This window comes from Oxyura jamaicensis, chromosome 5 (assembly GCF_011077185.1).
Source record: "Oxyura jamaicensis isolate SHBP4307 breed ruddy duck chromosome 5, BPBGC_Ojam_1.0, whole genome shotgun sequence".
In the NCBI taxonomy this organism is placed as follows: Eukaryota; Metazoa; Chordata; class Aves; order Anseriformes; family Anatidae; genus Oxyura; species Oxyura jamaicensis.
This window is the reverse complement of record NC_048897.1, coordinates 56,581,966-56,597,887: the sequence shown is the minus strand read 5'-3', so window position 1 is coordinate 56,597,887 and position 15,922 is coordinate 56,581,966. Positions and strand designations below refer to the sequence as shown.

General features: G+C 36.8%; 2 protein-coding genes across 4 annotated transcripts in view; one reads left to right on the top strand and one right to left on the bottom strand.

The window, feature by feature from the left end:
• The window catches only part of DNAJC24 (DnaJ heat shock protein family (Hsp40) member C24), a 35,397-nt gene extending 32,315 nt beyond the window's left edge, over positions 1-3,082 (top strand). For both annotated transcript variants that reach the window (XM_035328549.1, XM_035328550.1), the window contains exons 4-5: positions 21-89; positions 1,132-3,082. In XM_035328549.1, coding sequence (XP_035184440.1) covers positions 21-89; positions 1,132-1,256 — 194 coding nt within the window. In that variant the 3' untranslated portion in view covers positions 1,257-3,082. The remainder of the gene's footprint in view (positions 1-20; positions 90-1,131) is intronic.
• Positions 2,367-15,922, bottom strand: part of IMMP1L (inner mitochondrial membrane peptidase subunit 1) — a 35,485-nt gene continuing 21,929 nt past the window's right edge. For both annotated transcript variants that reach the window (XM_035328548.1, XM_035328546.1), the window contains 2 exons: positions 7,220-7,330; positions 2,367-2,516 (listed from right to left, as the gene is read on the bottom strand). In XM_035328548.1, the coding sequence (XP_035184439.1) occupies positions 2,448-2,516; positions 7,220-7,330 (180 nt within the window). In that variant the 3' untranslated portion in view covers positions 2,367-2,447. The remainder of the gene's footprint in view (positions 2,517-7,219; positions 7,331-15,922) is intronic.

Below are 15,922 nucleotides of genomic sequence, written 5' to 3'. Positions count from 1 at the left end.
TGTCACCATTGTCTTTATAGAAGATAATCTGACAAAAGAGTGGCCACTACATGCACAGGTTTATCTTGAGGATATGTCCTGGAATGAAGGTGAGTGCTGCCTTGGTCTCAGTGCCTTTCATTGTCATTCGAAATGCTTTCTGTTTTTTTTTCTGTGCCTTTTACCATTATGTTGTTTGATTTTACTTTTAACCTTTCATCTCTCCTTATTCATATTTTCCTCAGATTTAGTTGCTCTGTTCTCTGTGGTCACCTACTATATTTCTATTTCTGTTAGTTCTAGTCAATACTATCTTCTGAAAGTCTACAGAAAATAGCACTGTTGAGTTGGAATTGGGACTTGACTTTGTGATACTTGCTTTGCATTTCCTTTTTTTTTTTTTTTTTTTTCCCCTCGTCCTTCTCTCCTCTTCGGGCATGGAGAATTTGCAGGACCACTTTTCACCTACCTCTCTCTTTGTAGAGGGAATTCACCTTTCTGGATTCTCCCAGAATATCTCATGCATCTTCTTGCTCTTTCTGTGATTGTAGAATTAATTTTTTTTGTACAGATTTTTCTACCTGACAGTGTGTTACTTCTCTCTTTCACGGTACTCCAGCTTTTATTATTTACTTGCTTTTTGGAGTAATGGCTGATTTTTTTCTTAATCTTTTTTGTTGTTGTTGAATTGGGAAAAATTCTGCCCACTTCTGTTTCTTCTGTTTTATATTTCTTTTCTGAGTTAGCAGTTTGTTCTGGAGTCATGTTTGATACCTGTATGACTAACACTCCTCAATTTGTTCTTAATTGTTCTCTGAAGATTTTGGTACTTTGTTAGAGTCAAGGTCTCATTCTAAAGTATTCACTGATGTAGCACCCTTTTAATATGTGTCTGTTTCACTGATGTGCTCCTTTTTATTATTTTCTCTTTTAAAGAGTACACTGACCCTGGCTGTTTGGCATTAAGATTGTCTCACAGTCACAGGAAAAAACTTTAAGAATATACCTATTCCTTGAACAACAAAAGGTAGCATAGATATTGACATTCACAATCCAGCAGTGAGAGGTCATACACAAATTGTTTTCTTTTCAAGAGCAACTCTGTGAAGAATAATCCAAAATAAATTCCTGATTCATCTTTTTTTTTGGCAGATGAACAATGTTACACTCTTTCATGCCGATGTGGTGGGAATTATGCCGTCTCCGAGAGTGAAACCAAAGACGTATCTTTGGTTTGTTGTGACACATGTTCACTTGTTATTGAGATCCTTCAATGATTGTTCCATCATGCACGTTGAGTTACAAACTTTAAAAACGTTGGACAAACAGGACAGCGTCTGCTAAGAGATGTATGTTAAAGAAAAGGGGGATGCTGCAAGAACAAGTTCAGGCAGGCATTAAGAGACGAAATGTGCCTATTTACTAACGTACCTCTGAGGACATGGTGCTTGTTTTTTTTTTGGGGGGGGTTGCTTCTTTTTCAACTAAAGAGCAATTTACTTAAAAAGAACCAGAACAGAACACTGTTTTGTACAACTCGACTATATCTCATGATCTAAAGGACCTTTCCCAGCAAACAGCAGAGTGGCTTCTTTCAGTCTCTAGCAGCTGCAGGTTGGGCCCTACCTCTTAAGTTAAATCCTTTTGAAGACTCAGGTGACAAAATTTAATCTGGAGGCATACATATGAGAATGCTTTGAACATAATAAGGAATAAAGCACATTAATGGGAAAAAGGAACATTCTCTATTTCTGTGCTAAATACTTCACTCACCTTTTAAATCTTTAAAGGATTTTAAAAGAGGTGACAGAGTTGCAGATCTAGCAGGCACTGTACCAAGTAGCAGGTACACTGCCCATTCACTGGACTATACAGTGCATCTACATTAACTTTTCAATTTGGACCAGGAGTACACTTAAGAACTGACTCCATCCATCATCTGAATGAATGCAGTCTTCACTCCTTAGATGAAAACTAACCAGGACTTTGTGCTTTGGACCCCTGCTGGAAATATACTGGCTCAAGCTAGTTGAGGAAAGCCCTACAAACCACGTTTGAGTAAAATGGACAGCAGATCCTGAAGCCAGTTGTTACTCTTTTTGTTTCAATCCTAGTGTACCACAATACTTATTAATGTAGGTATATAACTCATGTGTGTTTCTTGATGTGTGATAAGAGTGCATTGCCTTCTTCATCCCTTGTTATCAGTCAGTATAAACTTTGTTTTGTAGGAAAATGCAAAACTTCAAATAAATCCAAGCACTTACTGTGAATATACAGAGGAAACAGAGTAAGAAGCATGTTGTTTTTGATGATGACAGCAGTGTATCATTCCTACTTTCAAGGTAGATGTAATCTCAGAAAGAGGCATCTTTTTCAAGTAATAGTTGTGTCTACTCTAAACAAAAATAATTCAATTTATTTCAGTATAAAATAATATGGAAGCTTGCAATAGAAACTTCATTCTTTTAATCATCAAGAAATCTATGGCCATTGGGGCTTGCACGTAGAAATCCAAAGTCATTCAGAGGCCATATCTGTAAAAAAAAGTAACAGGAAATTTTAATCCCAACCCAGAGTTCAACATTTTCATTTGTTAGTGTTATAAGCTTTTCATAACCTGCAGCATTTTTCAACTTTTTGACTGGGAGGCTATAGCACAAGGATTGAAACTTTTCTTAACGTATGTGTTTTCTTTACTAGGATGAATATATATTACATATGAGGAGGAATCCTAATTCTATGGCAGCTGTAGACAACACTGATTTATACAACAAACAGTAGTTCAGCGCAAACATTAAACCGTGGTGGGAAAAAAGCTATGGATTTATAGGTAAGCTTATACCATGCAAATGGGTATAAAGGAGTAGTGTGCCTGTCATTGTCACCGGATCTCAACCAAGGGGGCTCCTCTGAGAATGGGATAAAGGGAAAGAGCACAAATCATGATCCAAGTACAAGCATCAGAGAAGGATGCTCAACAGTAAGAACGAACTTTCTCTCCAGAAGTTAACCATATAACTGTTCATACTACTGAACACTCCCAGGAGTACTTTCCTCTGAACATTCACTAATTACATGCAGGCTGGTCTTAGATGAAAAAAAAAGTAATAGGAAATTGAGGATATTCTAGAACACCCTGTCTCCCTTGACTGCCTGTGTCTTTTCACCACATTCTTTCAAGGATGGCACAAGGGGATCAGCAGGGAAAGAGATGATGCTAAAGAATGCCCTTCAGTGGCTCTAATCCTATAAAAATCTCACAGCCCCTGCTCAAGATGAAGTGACCTAGACAGAGGAGGATGACATGCTACCCTGTTCCAAAAGCATCTGTTAGTATGATGTTTATCTTGCTCATTTTTCCTTAGAATTTGATCCTATAGAAGGTATGCAGTCTCCTTCCAGGAACAGCAAATTCCTCTTCCACTGAAGTTACGGAACATCCACAGCACAGAAAGAGCCTTTCTGCTTTCTGTGTAGATTAAAAAAAGTAATTTTCTCAGCTTGTAAGAGGAAGCATGTGCCGAGATTCAGTATTTCAATCTCCATGACTGTTCCTGAGTGGTAAAAAAAAGAGGCAAAGGCCAGTAAGAATGGGAGACTGAGAAGCAAGAGACAGCATCAACTTAGAACTAGACTGGTACAATGTGCTGCCAGAAGTTTCCTAGACTTGTGTCCATCAGGCCCCTTCTAGCACTGTGGTAAGTTACAGCAATCAGTTGGATTGTACCTAGGCCCTTGAGAAGATCAAAAGGATGAGTGTGTTAATTGCAGGACCTCAAGCTCTCTGGATCTGAAAAAGACTCAAAGACCTCTTGAGCAAATATCTTTGAATATACACGTCCTTTTTTTGCACATGCAGTTAAGGAAGAGCACGAGGAACATTTGCTGATACACAGAAATACACCTATCTTTCTACATGCACATTAACAGTGAGCTATTTGAAGTTCCACAGAAGAATATAGTGCTATGAAACAATAACAGAAGAATATTTGTGGTCTTGGCTGAAAGTAAAGTTACAGAAGTCAGGGTCCTGCAGAGAGGCCTATGTTGGCTGCAGGGTACGTGTCAAGTCTGTCTTTGGCCTCAAAGTAAAACAGGAGTAAAAGGAAATAGGAATACTCCATGAAATGGAAGCTGGTCTGAGTAAGGGCCCAGAGGAGGGGGTTTCTTAGGCTATTTGCACAAGTAATTTCAGGCAATTTAAATCACACCTCCTGCAACTTGACTTTCTTTCAGAGACAGTAATCAGATGTTTTAAATATTATTTTGAATTTGACTATTGTTTTATAGTTTCAAATTCATCACAGTATTCTTAGAGGTGGATTTAGAATGAAAATGTTTTATCTAGTTTGCATGCAGGAGGGAATCTGAGAAACAGTACTTACAGTTAGAAAGAAGATGAAACAAACGTTCCATGTGGAACAAAGACATGCCGTTTTGTATAATAATTCCCAAGTCTTCAAGTTATGACAGAAGTTGACTCTGACTTGTTGGTTCAAACTGGCAAGTCCAATTAGCGGCTGTTTCCTTCTGCGCTCTTTGGTCTGGCCTACATAGATCTGATCTGATGGATGGGGCATAAATGGGGCTAACTAGCTCTTTTGAAGATACTTGCTCGGTAGGTCTATTTTTGACATGAAGCGTATGTCCAGGGAATGTATAGAATATCCTACTTAGAACAGGATGAAGCATGAGTTCTATCAAAGAGGCGAGTCTTCCCCTCAGTGGGGTTTTACTGAATTTGCAGTTTCTTATATTTCGGAGGTCTTTTTATGGTATGAGCTTTGGCTATCTAAGTGGCAGCTGATGTGCTTGCAGGGAGAAAAAGGAGGAAGTGTATTCAAATATCATTACTTCCATATGGGTTAAAAAACTGGTGCAACAACATTGAGAATTTTAGGTCTGAACTTCACAGGTAAACGTTAATTCTTTCTGAAGTTTATCTATGTTTTGCCAAGAACAGATTGCCTAAACAAACATAACACATACTCTCTTCTGTTGAAATCCCTTACTTCCGAATTAGATTGGCAACAACACTCTTGTCAATAGTTCTTTGCATCAGTTACTAAAAGTGTAATTTAGGATTCAAAGGCACTGTTGTGTCTGCTTCTCCTAACTCCAGTGTAAGAGAAAACCATATAAGGTTTGATTTTCAGGACGGTAGGAGATTTTTCATGAAGGAGAAGCCAAACCTCTAACAGAATACATTTAGAAAATGGTTTTCTTGGCCAGTGATCTACTAGTTAACTACCCCCACATAGAAGAGCTGTATTCTGCAGCCTTTCATTGTAATGACTGATAGCAACATACAATAGCTAGATTCTGTAATCTGATGTGAATTAGCAAAAACAACTCAAACTGTAAACAATCTTTTAAAGAATAAAGTCATTTTTTGCATTTGTAGGTACCATATCTCATTAAAAATGAGATCTCAAAAAACAAACATAAGGTAATTTTTTTATATAAAATAAATCTCATTAAAATGTTAATAATCTCTAGCCTTTGCATCATCATAAAATAACTGCTATAAAATATGGTTTAAGAATTAATTTGATGAAGTATCAACTGATTGCATACCATCTTTTTAAACAGACAATATTCTGTAGTTCTAAAGTACTTCTTCAATATGTAACATCTGTAGTGTAAATTCGATTCATTTTTAGAAGCTTATTGCTTCCACAGCTTAGAGGTCAATCCTGTCAGTCACCTCATTAAAGTCTTTCAAACATCTTGCTTGGTAGGGTACAAGCTGAATGCAAATCTATTGCTGCAGAGGTATACTGTGAAAGATTGTGGCTGTCCCCATACTTAGATTATTAATATATACATTATTTGCTAACAGTCTCCTTAAAGTAGTAAACACCATTTTTCCGGTCCTAACACATCAATTAGAAGTGGTCTTTTAGTTTCTGTTTATTTTTATGATTAATACCAGATTCCAATTAAAAGGGCTGTCAGGATATTAGCATCACCTGTATTCTACCAGTTAATCATCCAAGCTAAAACTTCAATCATAGAAATAGCCCTATTCAGAATCAGCATTTTTAGCTCTGGTTTACATGGTACGGCAAACAATACAGAGATTGAACAAGAAACCCTCAGTGAACACTAGGGTAGAATTCAAAGCAAATGCTTTGAATAAATAACAGTGGTCAGACAAAACTTAGTGGTGGTAAGAGGGACATATTATTTCAGGTTTAGAAAGCAATTAGTGATCATGGTCAGGAGATGCAAGATTTGCTTTTGTACTTTGGTTGGTTGGTTTGAAAAGTCCTAAGTTGTGTTCCTGAAAACTATGAACAGATCTTTCTAATTTAACAAAGTTTTGTATATTTGATCTCCTTTGTGCATGTAGTACAGCTGTGTGTCGCAATATACGGAGAACAGTTTTCAAAACCATTTTCCATTGTTCTGAGTGTCTCCACTTCAGCTTTTGAAAAGCTAGTGCATAACTCTGTAGTACATTCTCCCTTGTTTCTTAGATGAAACTTTTTATGGAGAGGAGGTTGTCTTAGCTTCATCTTTTTAGTAAATGATGAAATTAATAATGCAGATAATATGAAAAGGTAACTTAGTATGAAGTAAAGCTGTAGAATTATTGAAACAGGAGAAGGAGCCATGGAGTTTTATACAATACAGCGTTAATCAAAGCTTTTTTGGTTTTATGCTAATAAAGAAGTGGAGGACAATTGCAGTTAGCACAGATTTGACTTTACCATTAAGGATTTTTCACATATTAAAAAGCAGCAAGGCCAGTGCCCACGTCTAAATTGTGTTTGCAAGTCCTAGAACAATAACATGTTCTTCCATCTTTCTTTTTTCCACTATGGAACTGGATTTCTCAAATTACAACAACAGTGAAATATGAAGCTGCCCTTTTCTACCATTTTGCAAAAGCAAGAACCAAAGTAAGGATGCAGTGTATTTTTCATGCAGCAGTTTGTGTGTGTGTCTATGTTTGTATAAGATTTCGATTTGCTTGCAAAATAATTCAGTTTTCAGAGGCATTGACTGCTCAGAGCATGGTTCTCAAGAAGAAAAACACAATTTTTGCGTCAAAAATTCTCACTAAACATTGACCAAAATATTGCTGAAATATCATTTTACGGAAGTGTCTGATGTGTTTGAGCTCTCTTTCGCCTTTGCTTTGGCTAGACAGTTAAGGCAGCAAATGTTAATGCCTAACATACAGGCATTACAAATGTATTAATGCAAATATTTTTGATACTGTAAATACCTTAAAACAAATGCGTCCTCTTATCAGTCCATAAGGAACAGGTCCATAGCACCTGGAATCAGTAGAATTCCTGAGATTATCACCTTCTAACCAAACATGTCCTTTAGGCACCTATGATAAAACAGGATTGAATTGAAATGGAAAAGGAAAAGTGAATAAAATGGTATTAAGCATTGTTTGCCTTATATTGTCTAATTTCTGTATACTATATTTCATGACTGTATAATGAACTAATTTTTTATTGAATCTAGTAAGACACTGCCAGATTTGGGCGGATGAGAGGGAGTACTCCAAAGTATCTGTTTTATCATGTGCTCAAAAAACAATGGTTTGCAACAAAAAATCCAAAATGAAGATGTAAGAGGTTAGACCAATGTGACAGGGTCATTAATTTAATAGACTTCAAAAGAGGTCATTAGGATGTTGACTGAAAATCTGCCCTCCTGTCGCAGTAACAGCATGAACAGGGCAGCCACACACTCATCAACATCCTGGGGCCAGCACCAAGGCTAGACCTGTTAGTAGATTCATGATGAACTAACTGGTAATTGATTGTGACATCAATTACGAATAATCTCATCATTTTATCGGAGTAGGCTTGTCAAAGTTCTAATTAAGATCACAGTTCATTCTATGTGCAGGCAGAATCCACAACACATTATATTGCAATAATGATGATCACAAAACAGCAAATCCCTTTTTATAATTTGAAAATTAATGACGGTGACCTTATACTATACAACAAAGACCTTTCATTACCTATATATATTATGCATTAACTATATTACATACCGCAGCTTCATGGCATTCACTGACTAAATCAGTGACAAAATGAAGAATAGCAACATAGCTGTATTAGTTAGTTCAATAAGAGTGCAGAGCTTTCTTAAGTGAAAAAGTTGCTACTGTGTATCTTAAATTAAGATTTCTGCTTGGAATATATGACGCTATTTTGACAAAAAAAAAAAAAAAAAAAAAAAAAGATATAGAACCTCTTACAGGTTACCAAGTAAAATGTTCAGTAATTGTCTTTCCAGTCTGTTTTTGTTTTGAAAATTCTAAAGCAGGCTGAAAAATGAAAGCATTAACATACTCTCAATCTAGGTAACGCTTAACATGGACTTTAGGCGATACACATTTTTTCCAAAACCAAATATATACTTGAAAGGTTACTATGCCACAAATTCAGAACAAAAGATAGAGAAACAAAAACATTAATATTTTAGAAACAAGACCAACAGACTCGTAAATACAGTAGTTTTTACCTCTCGTACCTTTTTTACCTTTCGTACCTCTCAACTGAGTGTAACAAGAACTCTCTTTTTATGCAGAATACACAGAATTCTAGGATAACAGACTAAACAGAATAAAACACCACTGTAGTGAAGTCTGGACGTAAACCATTAAGACCAAGTCACCCAGATAACTGTTTGAAGGAAATGCAGTTGAAGTGCAATTGTCAGTGCTTACGGGTATCTGGCCAGGTAACACCCTTTTAGGTCAGCCTTTTTAGGCTCTCTGCTTGGTCACATTCCTGCCTGCCTGTTACCAGACCAGGAACCAAGAATGGCAGCCTACCCAACTGTCCTATTGTTGAGCTGTGGCAAACGTATAACATACAGATGAAGAACTAATAGTTTGTCTCTAGCACTAGCAAAAAGTACCTGCTCATCCTGCAAAGCATGCGTGAGCATGTCCATCATCTCCCAGCTGTCCAGGATAGGTGTACTAGGCATGTCAGAGGGTACATCCCTGCCTACTCCTTTTAGAATCTGTATGTGGAGCTGTTGGCAAGGAATATGTCCAAACCCTTTTGAAACCTGCTTATACCTTTGTTATTGTGTAGGCTTATCAGACTTCAGTACTTAAAGGGGTCTCATAAACAGGATCAAGGACTCTTTACTCAGGTAGATAATGATAAGACAAGGGGGAAGGGTCTTAAACTAACAGAATAAATTTAGATTAGACATTAGGAAGCAATTCTTCACTGTAAGGGTAGAGGGGCACTGGAACAGGTTGCCCAGTGTGGGTGTCCCCATCCAAGGCCAGGTTGGATGGGGCCTTGGCCAACCTGATCTAGGGGGTGGCATCCCTGCCTGTGGCAGGGGTTTGGTACTGGGTGATCTTTAAGGTCCTTCCAACCCAAGCCATTCTATGATTGCTGGCACGTGCATGGGAGAGTTTTCTCTTGGAATACCAGTTGGTTTCAGCTAGATGACTTTTGCCCTCCTCCTAGTATCAGTGTTGGAGCTGGAAAGGTTCGGTTGATTTGCCCATTACTGGGCAGCCTCAAAGGACCCCAACTACGTTAGCAGGACAAAAAGTTCTGTTTACAGCTATTATATCCCAGGTTGCATGTTGGTGGATGGCTTCCCTCGGACAATGAGAAAGACTCTTGGGTCTCCTTTCTTCCTCTTATCTCAAATAAGGATGTCCAAAGAAATTTCGTACCTCTCAACTGAGTGTAACAAGAACTCTCTTTTTATGCAGGAGATGCAAATCAAGCCTGACTAATTTTTAATGGCTAATTAAAAGCTGCAACCTGCCAGGCATCTCGAAGTTCTCTGTAGTACCATTTTCCTCATGTCAGAGCTAATAGAAATTATGAAGTGTCTATCAAAAAAACACATTTAGGTCTGTCATTAACATGCACCTCAAAGAAAATATACCAGTACACAGATACCATCTTGCTGCTACCTAGCCAGCCTTGACATAGGAAGCAGCACCATAATCATGAAAAATTAATACATGCATAGATCTTTTTTTAAAGTAAAATGTAATGTTATTTTAAATATAACTACTATGATCTCACTAAAGAGCAATGACATTGAACTATAACATCAAAGGGAGGCACAACATTTTAATTGTTGGACTGTAAAGGAATACCTAATACATCTTCCCCCCTACAAGAATAAAGCTGATAAAGGACATGTAGTAGCGATGCATGAACAAAACTAAGTCCACAAATGCACAGCTGGCATCATCAGCCATTCTAATTTAAAAGCAATCTAAGGGAAAAGGCAAAGGAATAAATAATCTAGGTAAAAGGCAAAGGATTCTACCCCAAGCAGCATTATAAACAAAATTACTAACAAGAAGTCAATTAAAAAAAAAAAAAAAAAAAAAAAAAAACGGATTCAAATGACCTGCATAGCATGTGCATTTCAGTATGTTGGGGGCTAACATTTTGGTAGGTCTCTTTTTGAGAATGTACTGACATTCCTATTTTCCTAAAAAATTCTGTGATATACAGCCTATTTAGAATATCCAGAAGCAATTGGTAGGTCAGCTGGATATTCATCTTCACCACTGCCACCAAAAGCATTCACTGTGTCCACATCTTACACAAGGGTTGCTTTTCAGATGCATACTGCAATGTAAAGCACCTTTCTGACCTTTCCCGTGCGATGTCTCCTGCCCAGCACCTTCCAGAATTACAAGTCACACATCAAGCTACTGTCATTTTGAAGGACTGTCTATATCAGCAAATACGTAAAAAGGAGAAACATGAGTTACTAAAAAACAAAATGATTTTTTTTTAATGAAACAAAGAAGCAAACACTTCACATTTCTGAAAACGCATCACTTCTTGCAAAATGCTACTGCTTTACGGACATGACGCTACCAGCCTCCGTTCTAGGTTCCTGTGCTTTTTCACTTTCCTGATTCATAAGCAGGACATGAAGCTCATCTGTTACCATGTGAAAGAAATAAGGACCCATTCATAATGCAACGGTCTCTGAACACTTACAGACCTTCTCATCTGTCTTCCATACTCCCAAAGTTTTTTAAAAAAATAAAAATGCTTTTGCCACCTGTGGTGTATCACTTACTACTCCTAATACTACTATGAATTACTAAGACTTTGTTGTCTAAACAAAACGTTTGTAGTTTGCATTCCAGATAGAATATTTGCAATAACGTATGCTCCTATGTCCTGAAATTCACTGGTTCTGGTAACTATGTTCTCCATGGAAAGGACCCTATACCTCTAAATCTGTCATAAAGAGTATTGTCACAATGTATGATTCATCTAGAAATAATACAGTATAATACCTTTGTATAGTGCTTGTCCATCATCTAGGCACTTCACTACAACCTAGAATTAAGACAAGCAATAAAAATCACACAAATTACGTGAAAATGTAAAACCAAATACTGGTGACAGGCCATAATTATTAATTAAAAAAAAAAAAAAAAAAAAAAAAGCTGTTTACTCCCCTTTGAAATAAAGGCTAAAGCCAGAATCCTTCAAGGGTTTGTGCACCAAGCTATTTCTAGACCACATCACTGATTTCACTGGGACTATTCACGTTGAATAAAGTTAATTCTGAGTATCAGCTTTTGTAGAATCAGGATCTGCATACGAAACATCTCAAAGCTATCTAAGCAGGGTAACTGGAAATAAGATATATGTGTAATTAAAAAAATAATTTTATGGAAAAGGTATTTTTGGTTTTGTACACCGATAGGCTGCTACTGAGTTTTTGGTGTCTTTTTTTGTTTGTTTGTTTTGTTTTTTATTGTGGCAACGGGAAAGCCACTTGCTTGACAATCCACAATGATCTTGCGTTTTGGTATCTCTAAGTGATGGACCACTCTCTTAGAGACAATGACTGTATCTAAGGAGCACAACTGAAATCAGTTATCATTACTACACACCACGAGGTTGTGAATAAAGTAATGGCTTTTGAAAATGTATTGACAACATTGCCAAAAGCATTTGGTTTAGCAGGGCAGTATTTTAGTTCTTCTTAACATGTAGGCTAGCTCTGAGAAGTAGAACTCTCACAACCCTAACAACTGAATTTTCACATAACTAAATAGCATCTCTCATATAAAAACAGCAATTCCACAACAGCACAGGTTCATCCGAAAACATGCTGCCTCTGATCTTCTACAGACTCTCAGTAACCCTTGTGCCTCTGGTTTGGTGCAGATTATCTGAGGATTTATTTTCAAGGAACAACAGTTCCAAGGGAGAACCGGTTATCTGAGGTGCAGCTTATATGCATGAGAATGCAGACACCGACGATACACACGCCTCTTCTCCCTTCCAAGGCTGTAAGGGCTCTAGTAGAGGAGCAGATAGACCAAAAGAGCAAAATAATCATTCAGAACAGCTTTTATTGGTAGCATACTCTGTTTCAGCTCAGATAAATAAGTATCATTCACTGCTACATCATGGCTAAATTTGCAAGGCTGTTGTCATTTACTTAGTGGTATAGTTAAATAGTCAATGACTGATACTCTTTCTGTGATTTTACATGACACCAAACATTGTTCTTTGAGTAATCTCGCCGACTTCAGAGTCAGGAGATGAGATGGCTACACTGTGTTTACTGTGATAGCAGAAAACCACTCTACTAAAAATATGATTAGCAGAGATGAAATCATCTGCCTCGAAACAAACAATCTGAATGAAATTATGGCCTTTGTGGTTTTCTTTTTGGTTTGGGAGGGGTATTTTGGGGGGTACCAAAGATGGATAACCAGATTTGTAATAAAGAAGTGAATTCTAAATGTGAATCTCTTGCAGTCTCTCCTTTTGGAATTCTGAGCAGACCAGAATTCAGGGTTTGTCAAAGAACATCAGCGTGTACAATCAGCTGGGAGTAGATGAAGTTTGAACTCTCGCAAGGTCACAGGTATTCACATCACCTCCAGCAATATCAAAGTTTTAAACATAAGAAGAACTAAATCATTCCCATCTTTTCTTTTCAGTTCAGAGGCTTCCTTCTTGAGCTATGATAAGAACTAATCTCAGTGCTGGACAAAAGAATAAAGTCTGTAAGTTCTCATCTATCCCTACTAAGGTCTATTTAAGTGCCTCCCACTTTGGTACAAGCAACAAATGTAATTGCTTCATGGCCTGCGGGTGTTCATTTAACAAAAGAAGCTTTTGTGAATAAACCACAGGTGTTACCTTTCTTGATTAAAGTGAAATATGATGAAAGAATCCACAATATCAAATGACAAATTTACTAAATACTGATTAAATTGCCTTATTTAAGAAAATTGCATCTATTTAGGATAAAACGTATAGCACAGAAATACAAGAGTTGTGTTTTCTCACTCGATACTTAAAGTCTCACGTAACTATTCCTTAATCCTTTATTTATTAATTCAGAACCAAGAGAGACTAGAGCTTAGCAGATACTCTTTTTTAATGATCCAAATGCACCATTTCTCTACACTTATTAAAAAATGGTCTTTATATTAAAGCTGCCAGGTATAAAAAAACAGCAATATTAATCAGCACAATATTTTTAAAATCAGTATCCGCTTTTACATTCCTCTTTTCTGTGCTCAAAAAAGCTATGAAATAGTAGCAACCATGTTAGAAAGTATAGGTGAACCTAAATCCATGTCATCTAAGTATCACTAAAAAGCTGAACTGCCTAGAATTTAACACTTTTAAAAAGAATATAACAGAATGAGTTTACATTTAGCATTTTCCTTTACTTACTGAATGGTTTAAGCTGCTTATGAATTAGACACACTGTACTTAGCTCAGTTGCTTTAAACACATTTATTAAAAAGAGAGTATTGTGACCATGGTTCAGATTATTATGACAACAATGAAACACTAACGTTTTTCTACAGAAATTAAATTTACTGTGACAAAATATAATATGAATTAATTCCCTAAACTAACAATTGCTTAAAACCCAAAACAATTGGGTTTAATAGAAAAATTATAAAGATATGAAGACTTGTCCACCTTTAAGTTTTGAAATAAATTATTAACCAATATTAAAATCACATAATCTTCAATGGTAGGAATGTTAACATATACTACAGGTAAACTTTATATAGGAAGCAAAGGTATATAAACTTAGATCTGAATTTGAAAGACATTTTTCTCCATCTTGCAAGCATACCAGTTGAGTGTTCTTCAATAAAGAAATTTTGGGAAGTTGTTACAGTAATTCATCAAAGCATTTGTTGGTTATTTTATTTTTATTTTTATTTTTTTACCATTGTTGTTCCTTGTAAACTACATGTAATGCACAGATAGCAACTATATTCCTGTGCTAGCTTATTTTGGAACCTAAAAGTTTTATTACTGCACTCACTGTTTTATGGGAAAGATCACAGATTTTTCAGATCAGAAATATATCTGCTAGTTAAATGAAGACAAAGTATATTGTCTTTTTTGCTTAGGTTAAATAATAATTGAAACACTCGCATGTATTGTTTGCTTTATCTCCATAAATATTCTCATTGCATATTTGGACACAGGACTGATTGTTAAATATGCTGATCCAAATCAGCCTGAAAGGCTAAATATCTAATCTTAAAAAATTGGCTGCTGCGAATTAAATGTAAACTATAAATCATCATTCCCTTTTTAAAAATATTACAGTGTCTTACTTAAGATTAGTAAAAGTTGTAAGCAAATACTAAGGTCAAAAAAAATCCAGACTTTGCAGATACTCAGGTCTATTTTCACAACCTCTCTGTTTTGGTTCTCTTGAAAACAAAGTCCTTCTAATAGTGAAAAAATTCCTAAGCTTTTAGACCACTATAGTTAGGAAATTTATGGGTTTTATTGCATGTTCATAGGCCAAAACTTTCAAAAACAAATCTAACTACATTTAGGAACTCCTCAGAAAAGTATCAGAATATTTCCATGATTCAACAGTCCAGACTACTGCTAGCTTTCTTGATTCACAGAAGTTTGATACTTTGGAGAAAAAAAAAAAAAAAAGATGACATACAGAGATTTATGATTACATACGCACGTACATAGATTTTTTACACTATAATCATTAAGAAGGATTTGATTATTTTCTTCTCTGGAAACCAGATGATGTAACAGGGCTGCCCTAGAGTGTAGAGTTGAGAACAAAGAACCTACTGGTTCAAACACCAACTGGAACTTACTGTTTGCAACACAAAACACATTACCACCACTGTCGTGCCTTGGGCAAAAGCTTACCTGTACAAAGCCATCTATCTAAAGCCTGGTACCAACAAAGGCCTATAAATGTTCTAAGCAGTGTTAAGAAATCTTAAAAGTTACGTTCTGCCAGCTCCATTAGAATCTCTGCTAATTCATCCAAGGCCTCTGCATGATCTCCACCATTTAAGACAGACAAGGCCTTAGCTAATAAGTATGGAGGGGAGGAAGGAAATTGGTTCTGAAATTGGTCCTTCACTCAGACATGGACATGATATAGGCAGACTTGTCCTCAAAATCTACAGTGAGACCTTGATTAGTTGGTTTCATCATCCTGAACAGTGTCCTAGAAGTTAGTACTAGACTTGGATGAGAGGAATAATGGAATCAGAAAGTCTTGTGGGTTCCAACTGACGTAAGCAATAGCGCAAAGATTGTACTCCACAGAAGTAAAGCATCTAGTGTGGTAAATTCAGAAATCAGTGACCTTGGAACAACCTTGCCCTGAATGAACGCCAAGGAGATTTTCTTTTATGGTTCTCCTTGAGGAACGGACTGGCTGAACAGAAGACCCAGGGCTAAGCGTCCGGGTCTCAGCAATGCCCTTCCCCTGCCCTGGCAGAGCTGCCAGCCCTCTAGAGCAGCTGATGTGGTGCAGGTGCAGCTGTCTCACCTCGGGTCAGACTCTGAGGAAGGAAGAGATGTTTGAGAAAGAGTTTGATGTTTGAAAGATGTTTGAGAAAGATGTTTGAGAAAGGTGCCTCAGCGGGGACTCATCCAGGAGCAGCATTTAAGCT